The 22,147-nt window shown below is 44.3% G+C and overlaps 2 protein-coding genes across 8 annotated transcripts in view; one reads left to right on the top strand and one right to left on the bottom strand.

The window, feature by feature from the left end:
* The window catches only part of SFXN4 (sideroflexin 4), a 23,820-nt gene extending 17,968 nt beyond the window's left edge, over nucleotides 1-5,852 (top strand). Inside the window, exons 13-14 of one of the 4 annotated variants that reach the window (XM_082611381.1) lie at nucleotides 352-431; nucleotides 5,727-5,852. In XM_082611381.1, the coding sequence (XP_082467507.1) occupies nucleotides 352-429 (78 nt within the window). In that variant the 3' untranslated portion in view covers nucleotides 430-431; nucleotides 5,727-5,852. The other 3 variants (XM_082611382.1, XM_082611380.1, XM_082611383.1) reach the window with 3 other exon arrangements.
* Nucleotides 2,176-22,147, bottom strand: DENND10 (DENN domain containing 10). 4 transcript variants are annotated; one of them, XM_082611378.1, is made up of 10 exons: nucleotides 22,062-22,147; nucleotides 19,574-19,770; nucleotides 18,162-18,241; nucleotides 15,067-15,215; nucleotides 13,048-13,159; nucleotides 11,350-11,450; nucleotides 7,872-7,979; nucleotides 5,864-5,958; nucleotides 4,014-4,192; nucleotides 2,176-2,263 (listed from the first exon to the last, which is right to left on the bottom strand). In XM_082611378.1, the coding sequence occupies exons 1-9, from the start codon at nucleotides 22,114-22,116 to the stop codon at nucleotides 4,016-4,018; spliced, it is 1,074 nt and encodes a 357-aa protein (XP_082467504.1). In that variant the 5' UTR covers nucleotides 22,117-22,147; the 3' UTR covers nucleotides 2,176-2,263; nucleotides 4,014-4,015. The 4 variants fall into 4 exon arrangements, with proteins under 4 accessions (XP_082467504.1, XP_082467503.1, XP_082467502.1 ...); XM_082611377.1 differs by lacking the exon at nucleotides 2,176-2,263 and adding an exon at nucleotides 3,091-3,591; XM_082611376.1 differs by lacking the exon at nucleotides 2,176-2,263 and having other exon boundaries at nucleotides 3,091-4,192.

Here is a 22,147-nt window from a genome sequence, read left to right as displayed (position 1 = left end):
ACTTTTAAAATACCTTGTTGGTCCAGGGTGGGCATGACGTAGCTGAATGGTGGTCCTGTCCTGCCTAGGGTGGTTTGCAGAGAGAGCCCAAGGCTAAGAGGGATTCTGCCAGGCCCCTGCCCAGGGCACCTCCTTGGACATTACATGGGCCACAGCATTTGTTTATATTTGAAATTTTCCATAAGAAAGTTTTTAAGAAGTTAGGTTAATGTTTTTTTGTTATAGATTACACATCACTGAAAAGGTTATGTGACATAGATGCTTTCTGAAATTGTGTTGTTTTTTAAACTTGGCTTCTAAGGCAAGAAAACGTCTTAATGTGAATATTAAGAATTTAACTTTGTGTTTTAGATACAGTGCAGTGAGCTTGAAAAGGAAATTCAGTCTGCAACAGAAGAAACAGAACTCTTCTATAACAGAGGGGTGTAGGGGTGAGTTTTAGGTGAATTTGTTTGGTACCTGTGTGAAAACCTTCCTCCGAGGTTTCAGTTTGGACAGCCCTGCCAGAAGTGTCCTGGTACCCCCAGAGGTGTCTGCGCCAACAGGACGGCTTCCGATTACACGTGCCAAGACTGTTTTGAGGCTGATCGTGCCTAGGGTTAAACAAGCTTGGGTGGAAGGAGAGAAACGGGGGCTGTCCTGTCTAACCCACCACAGGGGGTTGCTGAGGGGATGCATGTGTGATACAAGATTCAGTTTTCTATTCGTCAGCCTGTGAAAGGATACTGTGAACTTCCTAATAAACTTTTCTAAAGTTGAGTATTGGAAAACAACGGAGAAAGGTCCACCCATGTGCCCAAGGCACAGGCATTAAACTGATGGCCCATCGCGAGGTGTATGTGTGGGGAGCCAATGAAGGCCTCCAACCCCCAAAGCAATCCTGTCTGCCTTCTCAGCTTACTCCTGTTGGACAGCTGCTTGAAATCTTTGCCAGCTGCTGCCCAGCTCCTCCTTTCTCCTCACTGGCAGGTGACCCTGTCTCCTCCTCCACTGTGAAAGCCAAGGCTATTGGCCTCCTGGCACCAAACCTGCTGACCGCCCTCCACACACGCCCGGCCGCCCCTCCTCCGTGCAGAGTCAGCTGTGCCCTGGGCTCGAGCCCGACCCTTCCTGTTTCCTCAGGGCCTCTGCTCTGCGGCCTCCACTGCGCCTCTGGCTCCAGCCTCCCCGCTCTGCTGCTTCTCAGTAGCAGTTCAACTGCTTGAGTCACCTGCCTCATGAAAAAAGCAAAACCCCCCCTTTGTAGCCAGACTTTTTCAAAGAGTTTCCTACCCTCACTGTTTCCACCCCGCCCTCCACTGCTCAGACTGCTATCATCCGTGCCCCCCCCAGATGCTGGTCATACTGCCACTGCCCCCTGTGCAGGCCTGTCGTGGGGCTTGCTCTCCCCTGCCCAACAGGCCCACGTCCAGCGGCCCCCTGCGCTTTGCCGTCTGGATGTCCACTTGAGACCATCTTTCCCTCCCAGCCTCAGGGAATGGCACCACCGCGTACCAGTTTCGTCAGACAGGATCACTGGCCTCGGCCTTACTCCCCCATCGCCCCACCCCATTCAACACTATTGGGCTGAGTCTGTTACGTCTCTAGAACTCACCCCTCTGCGTCCACTGCCCAGCCCAACAGCATATCCCCTGCTGGTGTCGCTCATCAGTCCATCTCCAGCCCGCTCTTCAAAACCACACCTGCTTTAAAAGCCTTAAATGGCTTCCCAGTGCATCAGGATCCAGTCCAGATTCCTCGCCATGGCAGGCGGGAGCCTTTACCTTATTCATCTCTTGCCACTCCCTCTCCTCACTCTGGACCGACATCCAGTTCCTCGGATGTGCTGCGGTCTCTCTTCTCTGGCCTTCCCACCAGCTGTTCCCTCTGTTCTGGGCTGACTCCTTCCTGTGTTTCAGGTCTGACTTGGACGTCAATCACTCTTCTCCAGGAAGCCTTCCAGGATTCACAGTACTGAACTAGGTGCCCTTCCAATGTGCTCCCGTAGTGCTCGTATCATGCCTAGCACTCGCCACACCGTGTGCAATCCCGTTTGCTGACTGTGCACCTTGACAGCAGGAACTGTTGTCTTGGGCATCAAGGAAGCCCCAGGATACGCAGTCCACGGTGTAGAGTAGGTACCCGAACGTATGCGTACTGGGTGGAGGGCTGTTTCCAACACACCCTGCCCCAAGTCATCTAAGAATGCACCTGTGGCTTTCAGTTTTCCCTAGGCCACAATGACGGTTATCTCCAAATTGGGTAAAAGATGTTTCACAACAGCCTAAAAGGACAAAATCAGTAAAAGGGATGTATCAGTCAGCTCCATGTAGCCACAGGCTTATACTAAACAAACTTAACAAAATGTGCAATGGCTCCAAGTGGAGGTTCAGCCACTGACAGATAACTGAGGAGTAATGTGAGAGCATCTTTTCAGAGAAGGCACTCGGACCTTACAGTCAGCTCCAGGAAGTGCGGGGTGGAGGAGGGCCGGGCAGAGAGAGAAGGGCTGAGCCAGTGGTGGAAGGAGCCAGACTGCCTAACTTTCAAATCGGTCTTTGGATAATTCCCCGGTGGGCTTGCAGTTGACAAAAAAGGGTTTTTTCTTTTGTTGGGGGTGGGGAGAATTAGAGAAAGAGGGCACAACTTTTCATATGCCTAAAACTGTTGAGTATCAAAATATTTCATTTTATTTCTGTATCATAAATTTGTCATTTTAACAACTTCGATCATTAGCTAATAAGAGTAATACCAAAAAAACGCGGGCAAAAAAGATGTTAGTATTCATTCCCATAAAGTGCAGATTTAATTTTCAACTGTTTGCCTCAGTAAACATCATCTCATTTCAAATCCTCCCCTGCCCCCACCCAAGGAGGGGCTATTTAAAAATTTTTTTCCCTAACAAATGTGTAACACCAGGAATAAATGAAAGATCCAATAAAGACAAGCTTTTTTGCAAACATTTTTCTGCGTAAGATTTCTAAGGACAACAGTACTGAGTGAAAAATAACCTTTCATAATGAATATGAATACATATAATAAGCAGAACATAATTTAGACCCCCATGCTTATTTTGCAATTTTTAGGTCTCCAATTATGAAAAAGTTACCTAACTAAACAAAGAACGGTTACCTTCATACGTGGCCAAATTATTTTTACTGATGTTGTTTGAAGACATTCTCTGGTTTTGGCCTTTACAAGAAGTTAATTCTCACAGTCTCTCACCAATTACATAAGGCTGCTGTTTCAGCCATAGAGACATTTATATTCCAAATGGGCTTTCTTCTTTTACTCTACTACATAAGGACTGGCATCTTTTTCAAAAGAATATTGCTAGCAACTGGGTTAATTAAAGAGTACTAATGGCTTAAGTTTGCCAAATGCTTACCTCTGCAACAGTATAAATATGGATTATTAAGTTGTCTACTCAAGTATAAAATCTATGCAGAACCCTCATACTATAGGCAAAATGTTCAAAGGCTAAGGGAAAAAAAATTCTTTCACAAGAAAGTGCAACTGCGGGTCTTTTGAATGATCTTCTAGACGGTTCTGCAGAAAACTTAGTAGTTTGGCTCAGAAAGTAGAGTTCCTCATGAGGAATTAAAGTTCTTCCTAGAAGAATACAAAGCAAAATTTCAGGCAGCTTTCTGAAAATAAACCATTAGTTTGTGGTTACACACTGAGACAAACTGGAACTTATAATAATGAAGGCTTTCGGATTTGCTGTGATTTGCAGGAGAACTTGAGTTGTTCTGCTCTTACTCCGGGACATCAGGCTGTTTTATAATGTTATATATATAGTTGGTTACAGCACTTTGTAAACATTGAGAGTAGGCATGAAATTAATCAGATAGGAGGAAATCGGAAGTGTTTTCATATGTGTTTCAGTGCTTTTTCAGGTCAAATTGCAATGCTTTCAAATAAATCATTAAAAATATAACATTTTCTTTGTTATTTCCAGTATTTTACACAGTTAACGGATAATCATGGTGCTAGGGCTTTAGATCAGTTATCAGTGATACATTCTATCCCACCATCAGATTTTCAGCATTTGTTCCGCAGCTGCTAGATGGTAGAGGAAGTTTTCCGTTGCTGGTGGAAATCGTCTTTGCTTTAGTGCCTCATAATTGAGCACTCGCTTTCCTCCATCATCCGAAACTTCTGAAAATGGAGCCAGGTTGGTGAAGATTTCTTTTGTTTTTAGGGATATATCCTTTAATAGAACACGAAAATACACAATATGTTAGTATTAAGAAATCTGAGTTCTTCAGAATTCTTCCTGCTATTCTTTTTTTTTTTTTTTTTTTTTTTTTTTTTTGTGGTACGCGGGCCTCTCACTTTTGTGGCCTCTCCCGTTGCGGAGCGACCATGGCTCACGGGCCCAGCCGTTCCGCGGCATGTGGGATCTTCCCAGACCGGGGCACGAACCCGTGTCCCCTGCACCGGCAGGCGGACTCTCAACCACCGCGCCACCAGGGAAGCCCCTTCCTGCTATTCTTTAAGTTTATCGGACTAACTATAAATTATAAAAAATGAAACATTTAAAACAACAAAAAATACATGTCATGGTTAATTTTGAGCAGCGGTGATGGTGGGATTGGTGTGGGGGGGTGGGGGTTTAACCATTTTTAAAGTGTGCAACTCAGTGGCGTTTTAAGTGCATTCACAGTTGTGCAACCATCACCACTATCCATCCCCAGAACTTCATCATCCCAAACCAAAACTCCGTACCCATTAAACAGTAACTCCCCACCGGCCTCTCCCCAGCCCCTGGCAATCACCATTGTGCTTTCTGACTCTATGAATTTGTCTATTCTAGGTACTTCATATGAATGGAATCACGGTATTTGCCCTTTTGTGACTGGCTTATTTCACTTAACATGTTTTCAAGGTTCATACACGTGGTAGCACATGTCAGAACTTCATTCTAAGGGTGAGTAATATTCCACCACATGTATATACTACATTTTGCTCATCCATTCATCCGCTGATGGACATCTGGGTTGTCTTCACCTTTTGGCCACTGTGAATGATGCTGCTGTGGGATGTGGGTGCACAAATATCTATTTGAGTTCCTGCCTGCAGTTTTTGATATATACCCAGACGTAGAATTACCAAATCTATGTTAATGCTATGTGTAACTTTTTGAGGAACTGCTATTGCTTTTAGAACAGATCTCTCCCCAAAGTCCCCTCCTGCCTGGGATGAGTGACCCAGCATCTGTCGCACGGGCTTTATTCCCCTTCACTGATTGACATTCCCCTCGGGTGGCTGAGGACTCAGCAGAGCTCGCGTTAAAGTCACGTCTTTCTCCTGGTTTGCTGACATCATTAACTTATTCAAGTACTGTGAACCCGTACAACATGGTAGGCACTCTCATCATACGTTATACTGAGTCATCTGTGTATCACTTTTAGTCCATGAAAAACACAGTAATACAAACTCAAATTTATACATTTCACCAACATTGTTTTCCCTCTAATGTTGACAGGGCAATGGATGGGCAATGACCATCTGTCCAGTAAGACAGTCTCAGTGTTTGGGTTCTCGGGACAAAACCTGCCCACTCCTCCCAGCCACAGCACCGAAGAGAAAGGACAGTGCTGCTGGCGGGTCCCCACCAAACCCTATGGCCCCTCTCACCACTTGGCAATCACATCTTTCACTATAAACGCTTGGCTTTGGCACCAACGCGCTCTGTCTGTCTCTCCCTGGAGCCTGGTAACTGATTGGCTCATCTTCGCCAGGGCCATCCTGCAGACCTCATCTCAGCAGCTGCCCACCGGCCTCTCCAGTCACTTCACTCTGTGCCCGTGAACAGCAGATAACCAGCCGCTGCCCAGCGACGCCGTTTCGAGACTCAGTGGGAAGGTTAAGGCATTACCTGTATAACTTGACTGTCTGATTTCTCTGGATCTTCTGCCGACTGGACAATTAACTGACCGATTTCTTTATGTAGTTTGCCCATTGTCATGGCCTCTGGTGAGATCAAGAAGAATATGTTTTGTGAATATTTAGATGTTTACATAATGAAAAGTAATCATCTATCTGAAAACTTGAACAATCACACACACAGGGAATTTTCAAAAAGCAACTGACAACCCCCCATTTCCATCTTATTACTACACATTACTACACATATTACTATTACTACACATAAATATGGTGTCACAATAGATCATGATTTATATACTTCACGTCCAAAATAAAAATACACCACCACCAAACCAAAATTCTGATAAGAATTCTTATTTTTCTTTCTAGACAAAACCTAATGAAATCTGACTGCCTGTGGGTTGTGACTGTAAGCCAACAGCCTGACTTTCCTCTCCAGGTCTTCACAGTTGAGAATTCACGTTTATCTTTCTGGCAGGGATATTGTGAAAGCAGCACTTCCTGTCAGTTCTGCAGAAGCAGCTCAACATTCACTGTGTAAAGGCCCTTAGAAACGAGCTAAGGCAACAGCCCAAGTTACACTAATTATATACACTGCTATTTTCTGCGGCCAGAAGGTTAACAGAAATTTCTGTTTGATTCTCTTGAGGGACAAACTCCACCGGGAGGAGCCCGTTTTATAGACTCAGAGCAGCAGAGGGCAGCAGGGAGTTGCCACGCTTTCCAGTGCTAACGCTTCAGCAGTTTCAGTGGCCCCAGCCACAGCTAGTTTTCTATCACTCTGGCTTTACAAAACGCAATATCCCCTAAAGACCTGATACTATATTTTGAATTTTCCACCATGAATATTATATGTGTAATTTCAAAGCGAAAATAAGTTCTGGTTCTATGAATTTGAGGTTGCTAGATAAAACCTCACATTATCAGAACCTAGCTAACAAAAATCCCTCATTGGCTGGCCTTCAGCTGCTCCCACTTTTAGGAGAAAGATAAATGACACCACAAAAGCTGTTATCTGTAATTCCTGTCTAAAACCAATAACTCATAGTGTCCTAGGCTCAAAACGTATTTAACCCAATCTTTTCTACTCTACGCAGCTGTAATTTAGGATAATTTATAGTTGCCAGAGATGACCCTATGACGCTAGAACACCCTTTCTTGGTCATTAGCCCCCAGAATACTCTCATTCCCTGGTGCTTACTGAGACATCCTTCAAAAAGATTTTCCACACGGGAGTCGTATTCAACCCTCGTGTAGTGACAGATGTCTGCACACTCTTTGATACTCCTTCCTTTATAAGGTGGAGTCTAATTCTTCTCCCTTAATGGCCTGCTTTAACAAATAGAATATGGAGGAAGTGATCATGTATGACTTCCCAGACTAGGTCACAGAAGGCACTGTGGTCCCCCCCTCTCTTGAATTACTCACTGTTGGGGAGACCAGCAGACGCGTGGTGAGAACACTCAAGCTGCTCTATGGAAAGGCCCATGTGGTGAGGCCTCCTGTCAACAGCCATGTGAGTTAGCTTGGAAATGGATTCTCTAGCCCCAGTTAGGCCTTCATTTGACTGCAGCCCTGGCAATATCTTGATTAAAATCTCATGAGAGACCCTGAATCGGAACCTCCTAGCTAAGTCACTCATAAATTCCTGCCCACCAAAACTGTGAGATAAGTATTTGCTATTTTAAATCACTAAGTTTAGAAGTAATCTCTTATGCAGCAATAGATAACAAATACACCTTGTTTGAATATGAAACTGAAGAAACAAGGCAAACAGACCATTTATCTTATTAACATATAACCGTACAGCGTAAGCACTCAGATGTATCCCTAAAAGGGTTAGGTCTATTAAAATGAATGCTGTGTTTTAGAAACAGAAAAATCCCTCCAGCACAACAGGTGAAGGAAGCAGGCCTTGAAAAGTAAGAATCAGCCTAAAAAATACAACTGCTTGGCTTACATCTTGTGTCAACAACAGAACAGAACAGAGAACTAACCTTTTGCAAGCGGGGCAATGGTAATCTCACTATCTGCCAGATTCACAAACACATCATACAGGTCTGATCTATTGCTCACCTCCAAGTCTACAAATCCAGCGACGTAACCTGCATTACAGAGAGGAACAATGTTACTAGAGTAGGAAGAAATCACATTGTGAACATACCAAGAAAGGAGTGAGTCTAAAAGCTCATCAGCTGCTTTTCTTCTCTGCTTTATATATCCAGGGCATTTTAGCTATATCCCGTGGCATTTATTAAGCTGACATTTTTGCCAATTGCCTGAAGAAACTCAAGCAACTCAAAATGTTCCAAAACTAGGTTTCAGTGTCAAGGAGGAAGGCTGAAGCAAAGCATCTGCTTTTCAGTCATCGCTATTTGGGTCAAGAATGACAGAGTAGGCAGCAGGCAGCAAGGATTCTCCTGACCACTGTCCCCCCTAGGTCTCTGTCAACAGGAAAGTCATAGCCAAACACTCGGGTTCCTCGGGGATAGCATGGTGGAAACAGCATCCTCTTCACCAATTTCAGATCTGATACAACAAATGCTAAAGGAATCAGGGCAACTCAAGAATTAGCAGACTTCTGGAATTGGTGTTAAGACAATGGTTCCCAGACTTTGGATTTCACAGAGCAGTATGATTAAAAAAAAAAAAAAAAAAAAATTTTTTTTTTTTTTTTGAGGACCGATTTTACTTCACCAAGGGACAACATTTAAGAAACAACAGCAGCGGACTTTCCTGGTGGCGCAGTGGTTAAGAATCTACCTGCCGGGCTTCCCTGGTGGCGCAGTGGTTGAGAGTCCGCCTGCCGATGCAGGGGACACGGGTTCGTGCCCAGGTCTGGGAAGATCCCACATGCCGCGGAGCGGCTGGGCCCGCGCGTCCGGAGCCTGTGCTCCGCAACGGGAGAGGCCACAACAGTGAGAGGCCCGCGTACCGCAAAAAAAAAAAAAAAAAAAAAAAAGAATCTAGCTGCCAATGCAGGGAACACGGGTTCAAGCCCTAGTCCAGCAAAATCCCACATGCCGCGGAGCAACTAAGCCCGTGAGCCACAACTACTGAGCCCACATGCCACAACTACTGAAGCCAGCGTGCCTAGAGCCCGTGCTCTGCAACAAGAGAAGCCACCGCAATGAGAAGCCCGCACACTGCGACGAAGAGTAGCCCCTGCTCACCGCAACTAGAGAAAGCCCACGTGCAGCAACAAAGACCCAACAGAGCCAAAAATAATAAATAAATAAATTTATATATTTTAAAAAAAAACAGCAGCAGCAACAAAATCAAAAACCTGGAGCTCAAGATGGCGGCGGTGGGCCATGTGCAGAGAGCCTGCTCCCGGCACTGCCACCTGGAGCGTGAGCCCCGCTGGCAACTCGCGAGAGCTCTGCTGTCCCACCCACAAAACGAGATCCCTATAAAACAGCCCCGACCCCGGTTTGCGGGGGAGAGCGTGGATGCACCAGCTGCGACCTCTCCGTTCTTTGATCAAAGGATGAAGCTTTCCTTTGCTTCCGAAACGAAAACTCATTCTATTGGCTTGAATGACACTGGGCAGAAGGACCCTTGCCAGGGACGGACTCCAGAGGCGGGGAGGAAGCTGAAAATGGCCGAAGCCAATTTGGATCTTCACAGAAGATATCTGTAGTCTCCTGCAGTTAGAGGTGGTGACCTGGCTGCTCCTCCCTTGATTTGCAACTGTTCGAATCTGCCCTTTGGAACTCAGGGAACGTCATGGAGGCTGGAGTCTTGTCCAAAAAAAATGGGGGACAAAAAGGCCTCCGTGCCTGGGAGGCCCATAGGGCCCCGCTCAGTTTCAATTTCTTCTTGCCAATTGGATCATAAAGTCATTGAGGAAAAGCGTCTTGTCTTATATAATATGGCAACTTGCCAAGACCTCAGCATATACTAGGTGCTTAACAAATGTTTATTGCGTGATGACTCGCTTCCTTGACTAATACACACCATAATTCTTCCATCATTTGGGAAATAAAGGGGCTGTAATATTGTGATATAATAAGAAATGTATACTTGGTTATCCAGGCTCCTGGCCAGAGGTCCTACAACACATGTAATTTCCTAAGTGATAAGAGTTAAAGGAGCACCTTTTGTTATAATACCTGGATTTTGTCCGCAGTTCCTGAAATAGTTCCAGAGTGTTAAAGGTGAAAGGAGGGTCTTTTATTATTTATAACAAGCCCGCTTTCAACCACACCAGAGTTTATGTTAATGAAGTGACAAAAAAAGCCCCTAAGAATGGGGGGGTGCTGGTGCTTCCCTGGTGGTGCAGTGGTTAAGGATCCGCCTGCCAATGCAGGGGACACGGGTTCAATCCCTGATCTGGGAAGATCCCACATGCCGCGGAGCAACTAAGCCCGTGTGCCACAATTACTGAGCCTGCGCTCTAGAGCCTGTGCTCTGCAACAAGAGAAGCCACCGCAATGAGAAGCCTGCGCACCACAACGAAGAGCAGCCCCCACTCGCCGCAACTAGAGAAAGCCTGCACGCAGCAACAAAGACCCAACACAGCCATAAATCAATCAATCAGTCAATGAAATGAAATGAAATGATACTGCAGATTCCTGGAGAGGGGACACTATTCTGTAAGTGTTCCTGAGCTAAGTTGCTATCCAAATGGAAAAAAATGGAACCAGATCCCAAACCCACACCCTACAAAAAATAGTAATTCCAGGTAGATTAAAGACTTAAATGGGGATGAAAAAACTTTAAAAATTTTTACTAGAATATATAGGAGAATACCTTTCTACTGTTGGGATAGAACTTTTCTTAAACAAAATATAAAAAATAAAATCATAAAAGCCTAAAAAATCCCAACACATTAAAATTAAGATGTCTAGGGACTTCCCTGGTGGTCTAGTGGTTAAGAATCCGCCTTTCAATTCAGGGAACGTGGGTTCGATCCCTGGTCGGGGAACTAAGATCCCATAAGCCATGAGGCACGGCCAAAAAAAAAAAAAGAGGGTAACTTTTATGTGATGTGTATTTTACCACAATTTTTTTTTGTACTTTATAATTTTTATTGGAGTATAGTTGATTTAGAATGTTGTGTTGGTTTCAAGTGCACAATTTTTTTTTAATTAAAAAAGCTTTTGGGGCTTCCCTGGTGGCGCAGTGGTTGAGAGTCCACCTGCCAATGCAGGGGACACGGGCTTGTGCCCCGGTCCGGGAAGATCCCACTTGCCGCGGTGCGCCTGGGCCCGTGAGCCATGGTCGCTGAGCCTGTGCGTCCGGAGCCTGTGCTCCGCAACGAGAGAGGCCACAACAGTGAGAGGCCTGCGTACCACAAAAAAAAAAAAAAAAAAAAAAAAAAGCTTTTGAAGGGAAAAAAACCGGTTGCATTTACCAAAAAAAATAAATGATCAGTATGCCCCTTAGGAATGCACTTAAAAAAAAAAATCCCCCAAAACAAACAACCCTGGTAAAGCTGAGCTTCTCATCCCCTGGGAGCCTGCTGTCTACCTGGGCACATCTGCAGGGCTTCCAGCTCATCGGCGTCCAGGTGCACATAGGAGTGAAGTATTGTCCAGTCCTGTCGATGCCACACCAGGGCAGGCAGAGTCCTGGGGTCAAGGTGAGAACACAGATGGTTGCCAGCCCACACCTGAGACTCAGCCCATCCTCTTCCCTCTTCTGGGGGAGGAAATTGGCTACCAGATGCAGAGGGAGAACAAGCCCTAAACATGCCAACACCTCCTCCAGGCTTCAAAGTAAAGTAATGCAATGTTTTAAACACCGACTGTTGGGTCAGATTGGCTACAAAAAGCTCAAGGTAAAGTTTCAAAAGATCTCCATGGTGGCAAGGAAGGATGCTTCTGAAGTGTTCCTCCCAACGGCCACTCTGCAGACTGCCATGGAGGGACACTGAGGGTAAAATCCAAAGTGGGCCCTGCAAGCAAGAAATTTTTTTGAAGTCTCGCATTTCATATTTAAAATTCCAGCCAAACTTGCAAACTACTTTGTGTTTGTTTTTATACAAAAATAAGTTTTCTTAAAGAAACTTCCAATAAAACAGCTACTTCATTCAGGAAGAAGTATGTGCCGAATTTGTCTGTGGTTTTGTGAACCCCCTGGTGGCCTGCTACATATCTCAGAAGCTGTGGACACTCCAGTTTCAGAAGCATAAATGGAGAGGAAAAGGGTAATTGGGTGGAAAAATACAGGGTTTGGGAGTCAGAGCCGGGTAAAAACTCTGGTCCTGTTACCTAAGATCTAAGGCAATCACAATCATAATAACAATTATCGTCTCTAGAGTGCCCACTATGGACAAAGTACATGCTGAGCACATTACACAAATTATTTCCCATCCTGAAACCAAGCTAACGAGGCAGGTATTATCATCTTCATTTTACAGATAAAGAAACTGAGACGTAGAAACATTACATACACTTTATGTGGTCACAAGGCTAAGAAGTTGCCTCCCAGGACTTTAACCCAGGTCCTTCTGACTAGCAAGCCTTTCTTCTTCTCAATATCTAACCCTTAGCCTCCATCTTCTCATCTATAAACAGGGCAGTAACACTTCCTCCCAGGGTTCTTCTAAATTTAATAATTTAAGGTGACTTATACAATGCCTGGCATACAGTAAACAGCATAAATACTAGTTCCCCTGCTTTTACAGAAGAATCTAAGTTAGATTTGGCAAGGAAAACAAAACAAACTATATTTATTATATAAATAATACAGTCTGTAATAAAATTGAATGGAAGAAACAACTTACCTAAAACAGGGGTCAGGCAACTATGGTCCATGGGTCGGCTGCCCATCTTTGCACATAAGATTTTACTGGAACATAGCCAAGCTCATTCACTTACGTATGTACTGTCCATGGCTGCTTTTATGCAACCTGTGGCAGTTAAGTAGTTGGGACAGAGAGCGTATGGCTACAAGCCTAAGATATTTACTCTCCGGCAAGGGAAAGTTTGCAAACTCTCTGCTCCAAAATATTCATATTTCAAGATTTAAAAAAGAATCTATTCAAATTCAGTAACCTTGAACTACTCAATCTAAACTAAAACATTACACCAAAATGGTATTTCACCCCCAACCTAACGCAGCCTGTTTATACCAATGTGCAAAGGAACAGGGCACACAGTGACACAGAGGGCCCCAAAGTGGCTGCCAACAAAGTTTATACTTTTTAATGATAAGAGACCATACCTGGTAAACTCCTGGACAGCTTCTATTTTGGGGTGATAGACGACAATTCTTTTCTTTAGCATCAGTGCTGTGTGTAAGATAACAGTTTCCATTCCAAACTGAGATACAATGTCTTAAAACAAAAAGAAATTATGTTACTGCATTAAACATTATATAAAGAAATCAAGTTTTTATTGGAAATTATTCTTCTATGAATGCAAAATTATTTTCAACACAGAGAATAAATTTAGGTAAATGTTATAAGTACAGGGCTTCCCTGGTGGCACAGTGATTGAGAGTCTGCCTGCTAATGCAGGGGACACGGGTTTGAGCCCTGGTCTGGGAGGATCCCACATGCCACGGAGCAACTAGGCCCGTGAGCCACAACTACTGAGCCTGCGCGTCTGGAGCCTGTGCTCCGCAACAAGAGAGGCCACGATGGTGAGAGGCCCGCGCACCGCGATGAAGAGTGGCCCCCGCTCGCCGCAACTAGAGAAAGCCCTCGCACAGAAACGAAGACCCAACACAGCAAAAATAAATAAATAAAATTAAATAAATAAATAAATAAATAAATAAATAAATAAATAAATGTTATAAATACAGAAGCACCTTATTTGGTGGATGCGCCTATCAATCCATACATCTGCTCCCCAGGATGGGCGTTACAGTAGCTACACCTGCTCCCACAAGGGACAGTATGCTGGATGCACAGATGAAGCCAGACTCACAAGAAAGTGGAATTATATGAAGGGAACCACCATCCTTGGTGTAGTGCAAACTTAAATTTTAAAAAATATTCACTGGGCCTCCCTGGTGGCGCAGTGGTTGAGAGTCCGCCTGCCGATGCAGGGGATACGGGTTCGTGCCCCGGTCTGGGAGGATCCCATATGCCGCGGAGCGGCTGGGCCCGTGAGCCATGGCCGCTGAGCCTGCGCATCCGGAGCCTGTGCTCCGCAACGGGAGAGGCCACAACAGTGAGAGGCCTGCGTACGGAAAAAATAAAAAAATAAAAAAATAAATAAAAATAAAAAATAAAAAATATTCACTGACCCCCGCCAACCCCACATACAGATCATTGCATAAGTCCTTGTGAGACAGCTGGACAAACACCTGACACCTCAACAGGGATGCTTAGAAACCATATAAAACAGTAGGATCAAGAGTGGAGACAGGGCTTCCCTGGTGGCGCAGTGGATAAGAATCTGCCTGCCAATGCAGGGGACACAGGTTGGATCCCTGGTCTGGGAAGATCCCACATGCCGCGGAGCAACTAAGCCCGTGTGCCATGTCCACTGAGCCTGTGCTCTAGAGCCTGCGAGCCACAACTACTGAAGCCCGCGTGCCTAGAGCCCATGCTCCGCAACAAGAGAAGCCACTGCAACGAGAAGCCTGCGCACCGCAACAAAGAGTAGCCCCCGCTTGCTGCAACTAGAGAAAAGCCCGTGCGCAGCACTGAAGATCCAACACAGTCAAAAAAAAAATAAAAAAGAGTGAAGACAGGTGCTGTGGGAGGATGAGAAAGAAGGCCAGCATCACCCTTGGAGTTCCCCGCTCTTCCCTTTTAAGGACCTGATGTCTCGGTTTAGCCCTAGGCTTGACTTTCCAGTGAGGAGAGAGTGATGGGGAGTTAGAATGGGAACTCTGGGGCAGGGGCCTGAGCTCCCCAGGTGGAACAGGTCACTGCTAAGATCTAAGGAAAGGAAAATGATGGAAGTCGGTGGAGACCTTGACTCGTAACTTTAGCTCACTGGTGAAAGTACATTTCTGTATTAACAGCTGGAATCATATGGAAAGAAACACCACAAAAGTCTGCTTTCCTGACAGAGTTCTAACCACATAAGGAAATGTAGAAGTTGAACTACCCTCCTGCATAGGAAACAAATATCATGTAGATGAAAATATATGGAAAGATGAAATAACAGAGTCTAATGACAGATTGTCCTTGGCTTGGGGATTTTGTTGTTGCTGGGATGGACTCATCTGGGATGGGTTTTTGTTTCTTTTTTGCTGCTTCTTTTTATTTATTTATTTATTTTTTACCTTTGATGGAGCCTGCAAGGTATGCCTTTCGGGCATCAAAATCCTTGCTAAGGAAAGAGCCATTTTCTTCACTCTGGCATATCCCCTTTGTGAGAACCGCGATGTAACTCTCCATCATCTTAACTGGGCTCCCGTGTTTCAGGTACATTCTGTGAGAAAGGATAAAAAGCAAGCGTGCTACTAGTTAGCATGAACCACCTGGAGAAACGCACCGAGGCCAGGCAGGGGTACGTTCTAAAGAATCTAAGCCAACTTGCTAATACACCTCTGAATGCCTGAATCTTTTCATGATGTGGTTATTTCTATAAATTTAATTAGAAGATGTATTAGAAAAACAAAACAACCACTTGAACAACCTTCAACAATTCTGTGAAGTCGGCTCTCTTGTTACATCTGGGGAGGCCTGCTATGGTCCACTTAGGCAGGAGAATGAACTATGGACTTTCTGAGGCCCTGCTGTTCTCAAGAATATTGTATCCTTATCTCTTTTTATGTCCTACATTCACAACTGTTTTTGTTCGTCATAACAACTGTTTTATTGCTGGATATCCTCTGACAAGAAAGGAGTTTTATGCATTGTTCACAAAGAAAGCAGTAATTAGGTGTAGAACCTATATTTATTATCAGAGTTCTCAGAGGTAACTGTATTTAGATAATTAAGAAATCAAACTCCTTTAAGTTTCCGATGATAAATGCACACTAGACACATTCATCAAGTTAAAACTTCCAGAAAACGCTGACAGGAAACTGGCTACATTTATAGCTCACATGTGAAATCAGCCCTTTCCCCTGAAATATCTTCCTGTAAGTAAGTAAATGTAAATTCTTCTGGAGAAGCAGGACTGGGTCTACTTGGGCATTTTAGTAGCTGAAGGGATAGAAAATTGGGACGAAAACAAAATAATTGTTTAAGAAAGATCACTTGAAAACTATATTTACTGTAGACTAAGTGAAAAAAGCATGTGATTTAACTGCTTACTAAATTTTCTCAATCATCAGTGTTTTAAAATTATTTCAATGCATAAATTGGGAGAAAAAGGCAAAGAACAATGAATATGGTAAACTATCATATATATAGAACAGTCAACCCCATATACATGCTTATATATGAAGAAAATATCTCCAGTAAGATATAGAGAAGGGAGGCCCAGGAGCTGCCTTGGGGTGGGGAGTCGGTAGGTAGAATTAGAGACGGGGAATAGGGGAAGGAAGGGACTTAGGTTTCACTGTATACTCTTGGGTATTATTTGCATTTCTTTTTACGATGTGCTTACATTACCACCACCAAAACAAAGCAGGAAACCAAAAAACACCATTAAAATTATTAAATTTTTTAAAATAAAATAAAATTTATTTTTAAAAATTTTAAGTTTAAAATTATAGAAAGGGGTCATGGCTCTGGACCCAGATCCCACAGGGGGAATGAACCCCTCCATGGGGGTTTCCATGGCCACGTGAGCAGCGTGCTGTGGAGGGCACCTCTCACCAGAAACGGGAGGGAGCACTTCACCACCATCAAAAAGTGTGTGTCTAACTAATACAACATTGTAAATCAACTATACCTCAATAAAAGTAAAATAGAAAATAAAGGGAAAGTGAAAAAAAAAAACGCTTGTCTCTGTGTGTGTGAACAGGCACATGTGCACCCGGGGAGAGTGAGTGTGTGTGCACACGAGCACATGAGCGTGGACAGGCGCTAGGGCAAGCACTCAAGTGTGGTAAGGGGTGGGGGCAGAGCAGGTGGCTGGCAATAGCTTGAGCCCTCATTTCTCTTGTAACTGTGACAGAGAAGAGAATCCAGAATGTGACAATGCCACAGCACTGCACAAGTGGAGACACCCTCTGGGCTTCCTCCTGGGCAGGAAGTGGGGTCTAAAGCAACCTCGCCTTCTGGGCCGCAGAACATTTCCCAGTGAATTCAGTTGAGTAACCTAACCCTGACTCAATCGAATGAAATGGGAGTCCAACGTTTGTTCAAAAACACCTCTGCCGTGTTTTTAGTTCACGGCTTCTGGATAGAGCCCCTTCTAACAATAATCATCTCCCTTTGTGTCAGTGCCGCATTTGCAGAAAACTGTTTATATTCCACAGCGAGCCATACACCTGGAATTTATCTCACTGAAAGCAAGAAGCCTTTCTTAACACAGCTGACTGCAAAAACACTAAAACTTCGTTTTGTCAAAATACAACCTAACCGAAACACTTAGGTGATGAGATTGTATTCTTGCGCTGTGTGCACACACATGCGTGCAGGTGCACGTGGTCATACACAGAAATGGCAAAAAAGACAACCATTTATCAGGCTTATGGTGAGAAAAACAGAAACAACTCCCCTTATCCACGCCCCCCCCCCCAAAAACCTACTTATTGGGCATAAACCTGAGGGCTGAGAGTAATACATAACACTGAGAATTATAATTCTATCTAGTAACAATATTAGAAAAAAAATAAACCCAAACCCTGAAAAAGTCTTGATTAAAGAAAAAGCCAATAGCCCTAACATATAAAACAGATTTCATTAATTCCACCAGATATACTTATCAAGGCAAAAAAGCAGACTGTATATTTTAGTTAAATTTTTTCAACGGCTGGGATGAAACTGAAGGAGTCTATCCTTCAGTTTAACGATTAACCAAAACATCAGTTTCTCAGCTCCTCAGCATTCCAGCTAAGAAATATTTTCCTGTGTTTTAGCATAATTCAAAACGCCCGTTAACTTTCCCCAAATGACTCCCACACACAGACCTCCGCACAAATGAACCAGCTTACCACTTCCATCCTAAGGAAAGTTCCAGGCTGGAAACGAGCAGGAGTAACAGACCAAAAGTGGCAAGTGACTCAAAGCACCCAGAAATTACAATAGCTGTGCAAAGGGCCTCTTCTCCCCCCTCTACCATGTCCCCTAACAAGAGGAGCAGTACCATGGAAGAAGACAAAGTTCCTCTTTATAGAACAGCGTCCGAAGGGCCAGTAAAGATTAAGCTGGGGAAGCAGAAGGCTGAAATATGCTTCCTCAGTGTGGAGATCTGCTGTATTACTATTGAGTAGGATCTTCATTTTTGTATATTAGCATTTAATACAGTTTTCATACACACCTACACAATATCCTAGTGAAGGCGGCATATTTCTCTGGATTAAAATCTTTGGCGGTCAGAACAATAGAAAAATGAGTCACCTGTCCAAAACAAACAGAAAAAAGTACACTCTTTAAAGATACTTTAATAGAATTAATCTTTATTACTATAACCTAACAAGTCTCTTGTGTAAGACATAACCAGCATTAACAAGAAAAGACCAAAACGCACCAAGTCCCCACTTGCCTCTTTATACTTCTATGTAACTTACACACATAAAAAAATTATATACACATATATATTTAATTTTTTAGAGTTAGAGTGTTTTCCTCAAAAACAGAAAAATATTTCAAAACTATCAGAAATGTGACTTTTTATTTAAGCCCCCTACCCTCAACGAAGCAGAACTAAGAATGCTATATCAGACCTACCACATAGTGACTGTTTTTCACTAATGAAATAGAAGGATGGAAAACAACAAAAATACATTTCAGTAAAATTCATACAGTAAAAATCATACAGTTCCCAAAATAGTCAATTCTCTGTAAAATGCTATATAGGCTAAAGGGCATTGTTATAATAACCTTCATTTATTTATATGCCTCTATCATTATACGTATAAATTTCTGATAATCATATACCTATTATTTCCATTAATGAGTATCTTTCTGCAATTTACATTTTCTAATTACTAATCTCTGTTTTATCTTAAGCCTCTTACAGTTTCTAAATTGTTGCCTTCCTGTTATTTTAAACGTACTTCCTTATATTTAAACTGGACATGCTGCATACTGTCTGGTGATTGACTATAAAATCAGCCCTGAAATTGTAAAAGAAGTCCCCACCCAGAAATCGACCGGGAGCTCAGCCACTTCTTTCCAATATTCTTTCCTCTGAAAAAGCCACTGGTTGTGTGGGACCAGGAAAGTCCACAACGACCACATACTTACTGGTTTTTAGTCTGTCACCTGATGGTGTTCATATGAAATGACACACATACACAAAGTCTACAGAACACATGAATTTCCTCAATTATCCTTTCTATTCTTAACATATCCTTATCATCCATTAACAAATGAAAAGGTTTTCTTAAGTAGGATAATTATAACCTTTAAAATAGTTTTTAATTACGGAAAAATACTTCTTCCCACTTTTAATCAGAGTCCAGGCTTTGAAAGTACTTCTACATTTCTACTCCATCCAAGTATAACCTGGGAAAGGCTTCGCTATACCAACCCCAGGTCAGTCAAATAATATACACCAATAAATATAATGAATGAGAGTGAAATGTGAAAGAGAACATTCCCAATTAAAGTCATATATTTAATATTTTTCCAAAGCGTATTGTGAACGATGAAGTCTAAAGCTAAGGGTTATTGGAATCTTACATCACTTAAAATATTTTCTGTTTTTTGACCCTCATACAATCATACCTTTTTCAAAACGGAAGAATCTGGAACTTCAACTGTTGTGATATAAAACCACGTTCTTCTGTACTGACCAAAGACGAAGGGATGGAGAAGTTTGTTTTCCTCTGTAAGGCAGCATTTTCTCAGCAGTAGGTTCCTTAAAGTAGCTGTTGTGGAAGGATAACACCACACCCACAGAACTTCTCCATTTGTGTCCTTTTCTACGGTGGAAAGATGGTCACTGTGAGAATGTCAAACAGCAGCAAGGAAGTGAATTGATTGGTTACTCAGAAGCACTTCGTGGAATCAGTTTTAACACCCCATTTTACAAAGCAACCCAGAGCACGTGAGAACCCCCAATTCTCACCTACCTCTCCTGGTTACATTAGCTAGCTCTCCTGATCTTGAATTTTAGGCCACGTGAGTAAAAAGCTTTTCTAACAAATCATGAATAAAAATGTAGCCTTAGAGGTTTGCTAGGGGTCTTCCCTATCTCCTCCCACACTTTACCTTTTAATCTAGTTGGAAGGATCTTTAATAAATACATAGAATGGATGGGTTTGTTGAAAACTGGAAATTAAGAAAATGGTGAAATCTCTGTCATATGCTATGTACTGATAGTATGTATCTATATTTAAAATTTTAATAATAATGGTTTAACAGTCATATATGTAGTTTCACCAAAGTCAACACCTCAGTAATAAAATAGGAACAATTTGCTAATAATAACTCCAGGCAAAAATAGCCTAAACTGGGCTTCCCTGGTGGCGCAGTGGTTGGGAGTCCGCCTGCCGATGCAGGGGACGCAGGTTCGTGCCTCGGTCCGGGAGGATCCCATATGCCGCGCGGGGCGGCTGGGCCCGTGGGCCATGGCCGCTGAGCCTGCGCGTCCGGAGCCTGTGCTCCGCGGTGGGATAGGCCACGGCAGTGAGAGGCCCGCGTACCGCAAAAAAAAAAAAAGCCTAAACTTTAGAGAAACAGTAACTGAACATATAGCAGTAAAAAATCCAGTTTTTGATCTACAGACTTAAAAACAAACCCTTTTATTATGGAAAATAGCAAGTATAAAAAAAAGTAGAGAGAATGATAAAATGAGCCTCCATCACGCAGTTTCATTAGTTATCAACACCTGGCACTCCTTGGTTCATAAGGGGAAGGAGCACTCCTCCCCCCCCCGCCCCCTTATTTTTAAGCAAATCCCTTTTAAATTCATGTCGACATGAAAAATAAAAAAAACTGAATTGAAAATACGATAAGCCATCTTTTCCTTTGCTGTTACCAGATAAAGTCAGAGTTTAATTCAGCCTTAATTCCGAGGTACCTTCAAGAAGGACTAAGATGCTTGAGGTACTTAGGTTTTGCTTTGAAACAGTTTTTAAAAATCACATTAGAGATGATCACAGGAAGCCGTTCCCAGATAAACGCACTCCTTTGAGACAGTGAAAATAATCAGCAACATTTCGCCGCATTTCCGCCAGTTTTGCTAGATCCAAGCAATGTGCTTGTGTACTAGGGTTTAGGGGTATATAAAAATCTCAAGAGAATATTTTTTCAAAGGACAATGGCACTCAGGGAACCGACAGAAGTTCATTCAAGCAACCCCGTGCTCACTGTCACTGTCGGATGAATGGTTGCTTCAAAAACCCTGCACAAGGTTCAGGCACACACTCCAGACGGCCCAAAGATCCCAACGCACTCCCCTATCCATTAATTCCTCAAAACGAACTGGGATTCCACCCACTGTGATTATGTAGACACCTGTGTCCTATGCACGACCTCTGTCTTAGGATGCAGCTCCCCACTGGTATGAGTTGGGGCTCTCGGGCTAGACTGCAAGGGTCCCCCATCCTGGGTCTGCCACTTCCTAATGTGCGTTCTTGCACAAATGACACCCTGGGCCCCCACCTGCTGCGTAAAGTGGGCATCAAACATTACCCAGATCCCCTGGAGCCGAGGTGAGAGTCAAACGGGAAATAATCCACGCATAACGTGCAGCACCCCGGGCTGGCAGTTGGCCACCGCGTCTGGAATCGCTCGATCACATGCCCGGGGCCAGCCGGGCGCCGGGCTGGCAGTCACGCGTGACTCTCCCTCGTTCGGAGGGACCCCGGCCCTCCAGCCTCACAAACGCGCGGCCTGCAAGCTCCTCTCTGCATGACCGGCGACTCGCCTACGCGGCTCGATCACTCTCCACGTCCGGGCTCCTCTGCAGCCCGGGGCGTCCAGGAGGAGCTCCCTCCCAGAGCCTAGGAGGCCTCCAGGGTACCCGGCCCCGCATCCCGGCCCGGCAGGCCCCACACAAGGCCGCGGGCGCACGGGCCCAGGGCGGCAGGCCGGTGCCCTGCGCCGAGGAGGCCGGGCCCCGCAGCCCCTAGCCCAGGCCCAACATGGAGGGGGCCGCGCCCTCCCCACCGCGGGCGGTGCCGGGGACCGCGTGAGCAGGGGCAGTCCCGGGCCCAGGCGGAGACAGAACTGGGTGCGGGCCTGCGGGGCAGGGCGCCTTCCTCCTCACCGATCAGCCCGACTCCGAGCATCAGCAGAGGGTCCGCAGCCTCAGTTGCAGCCATCTTCCGCCGCCGCCGCCGCCGCAGAAAACCG

Source organism: Mesoplodon mirus, assembly GCF_964341445.2.
Source record: "Mesoplodon mirus genome assembly, chromosome: 2".
NCBI lineage: Eukaryota > Metazoa > Chordata > Mammalia > Artiodactyla > Ziphiidae > Mesoplodon > Mesoplodon mirus.
The sequence above is the reverse complement of the archived record's forward strand: the minus strand, read 5'-3'. Positions and strand labels throughout refer to the sequence as shown.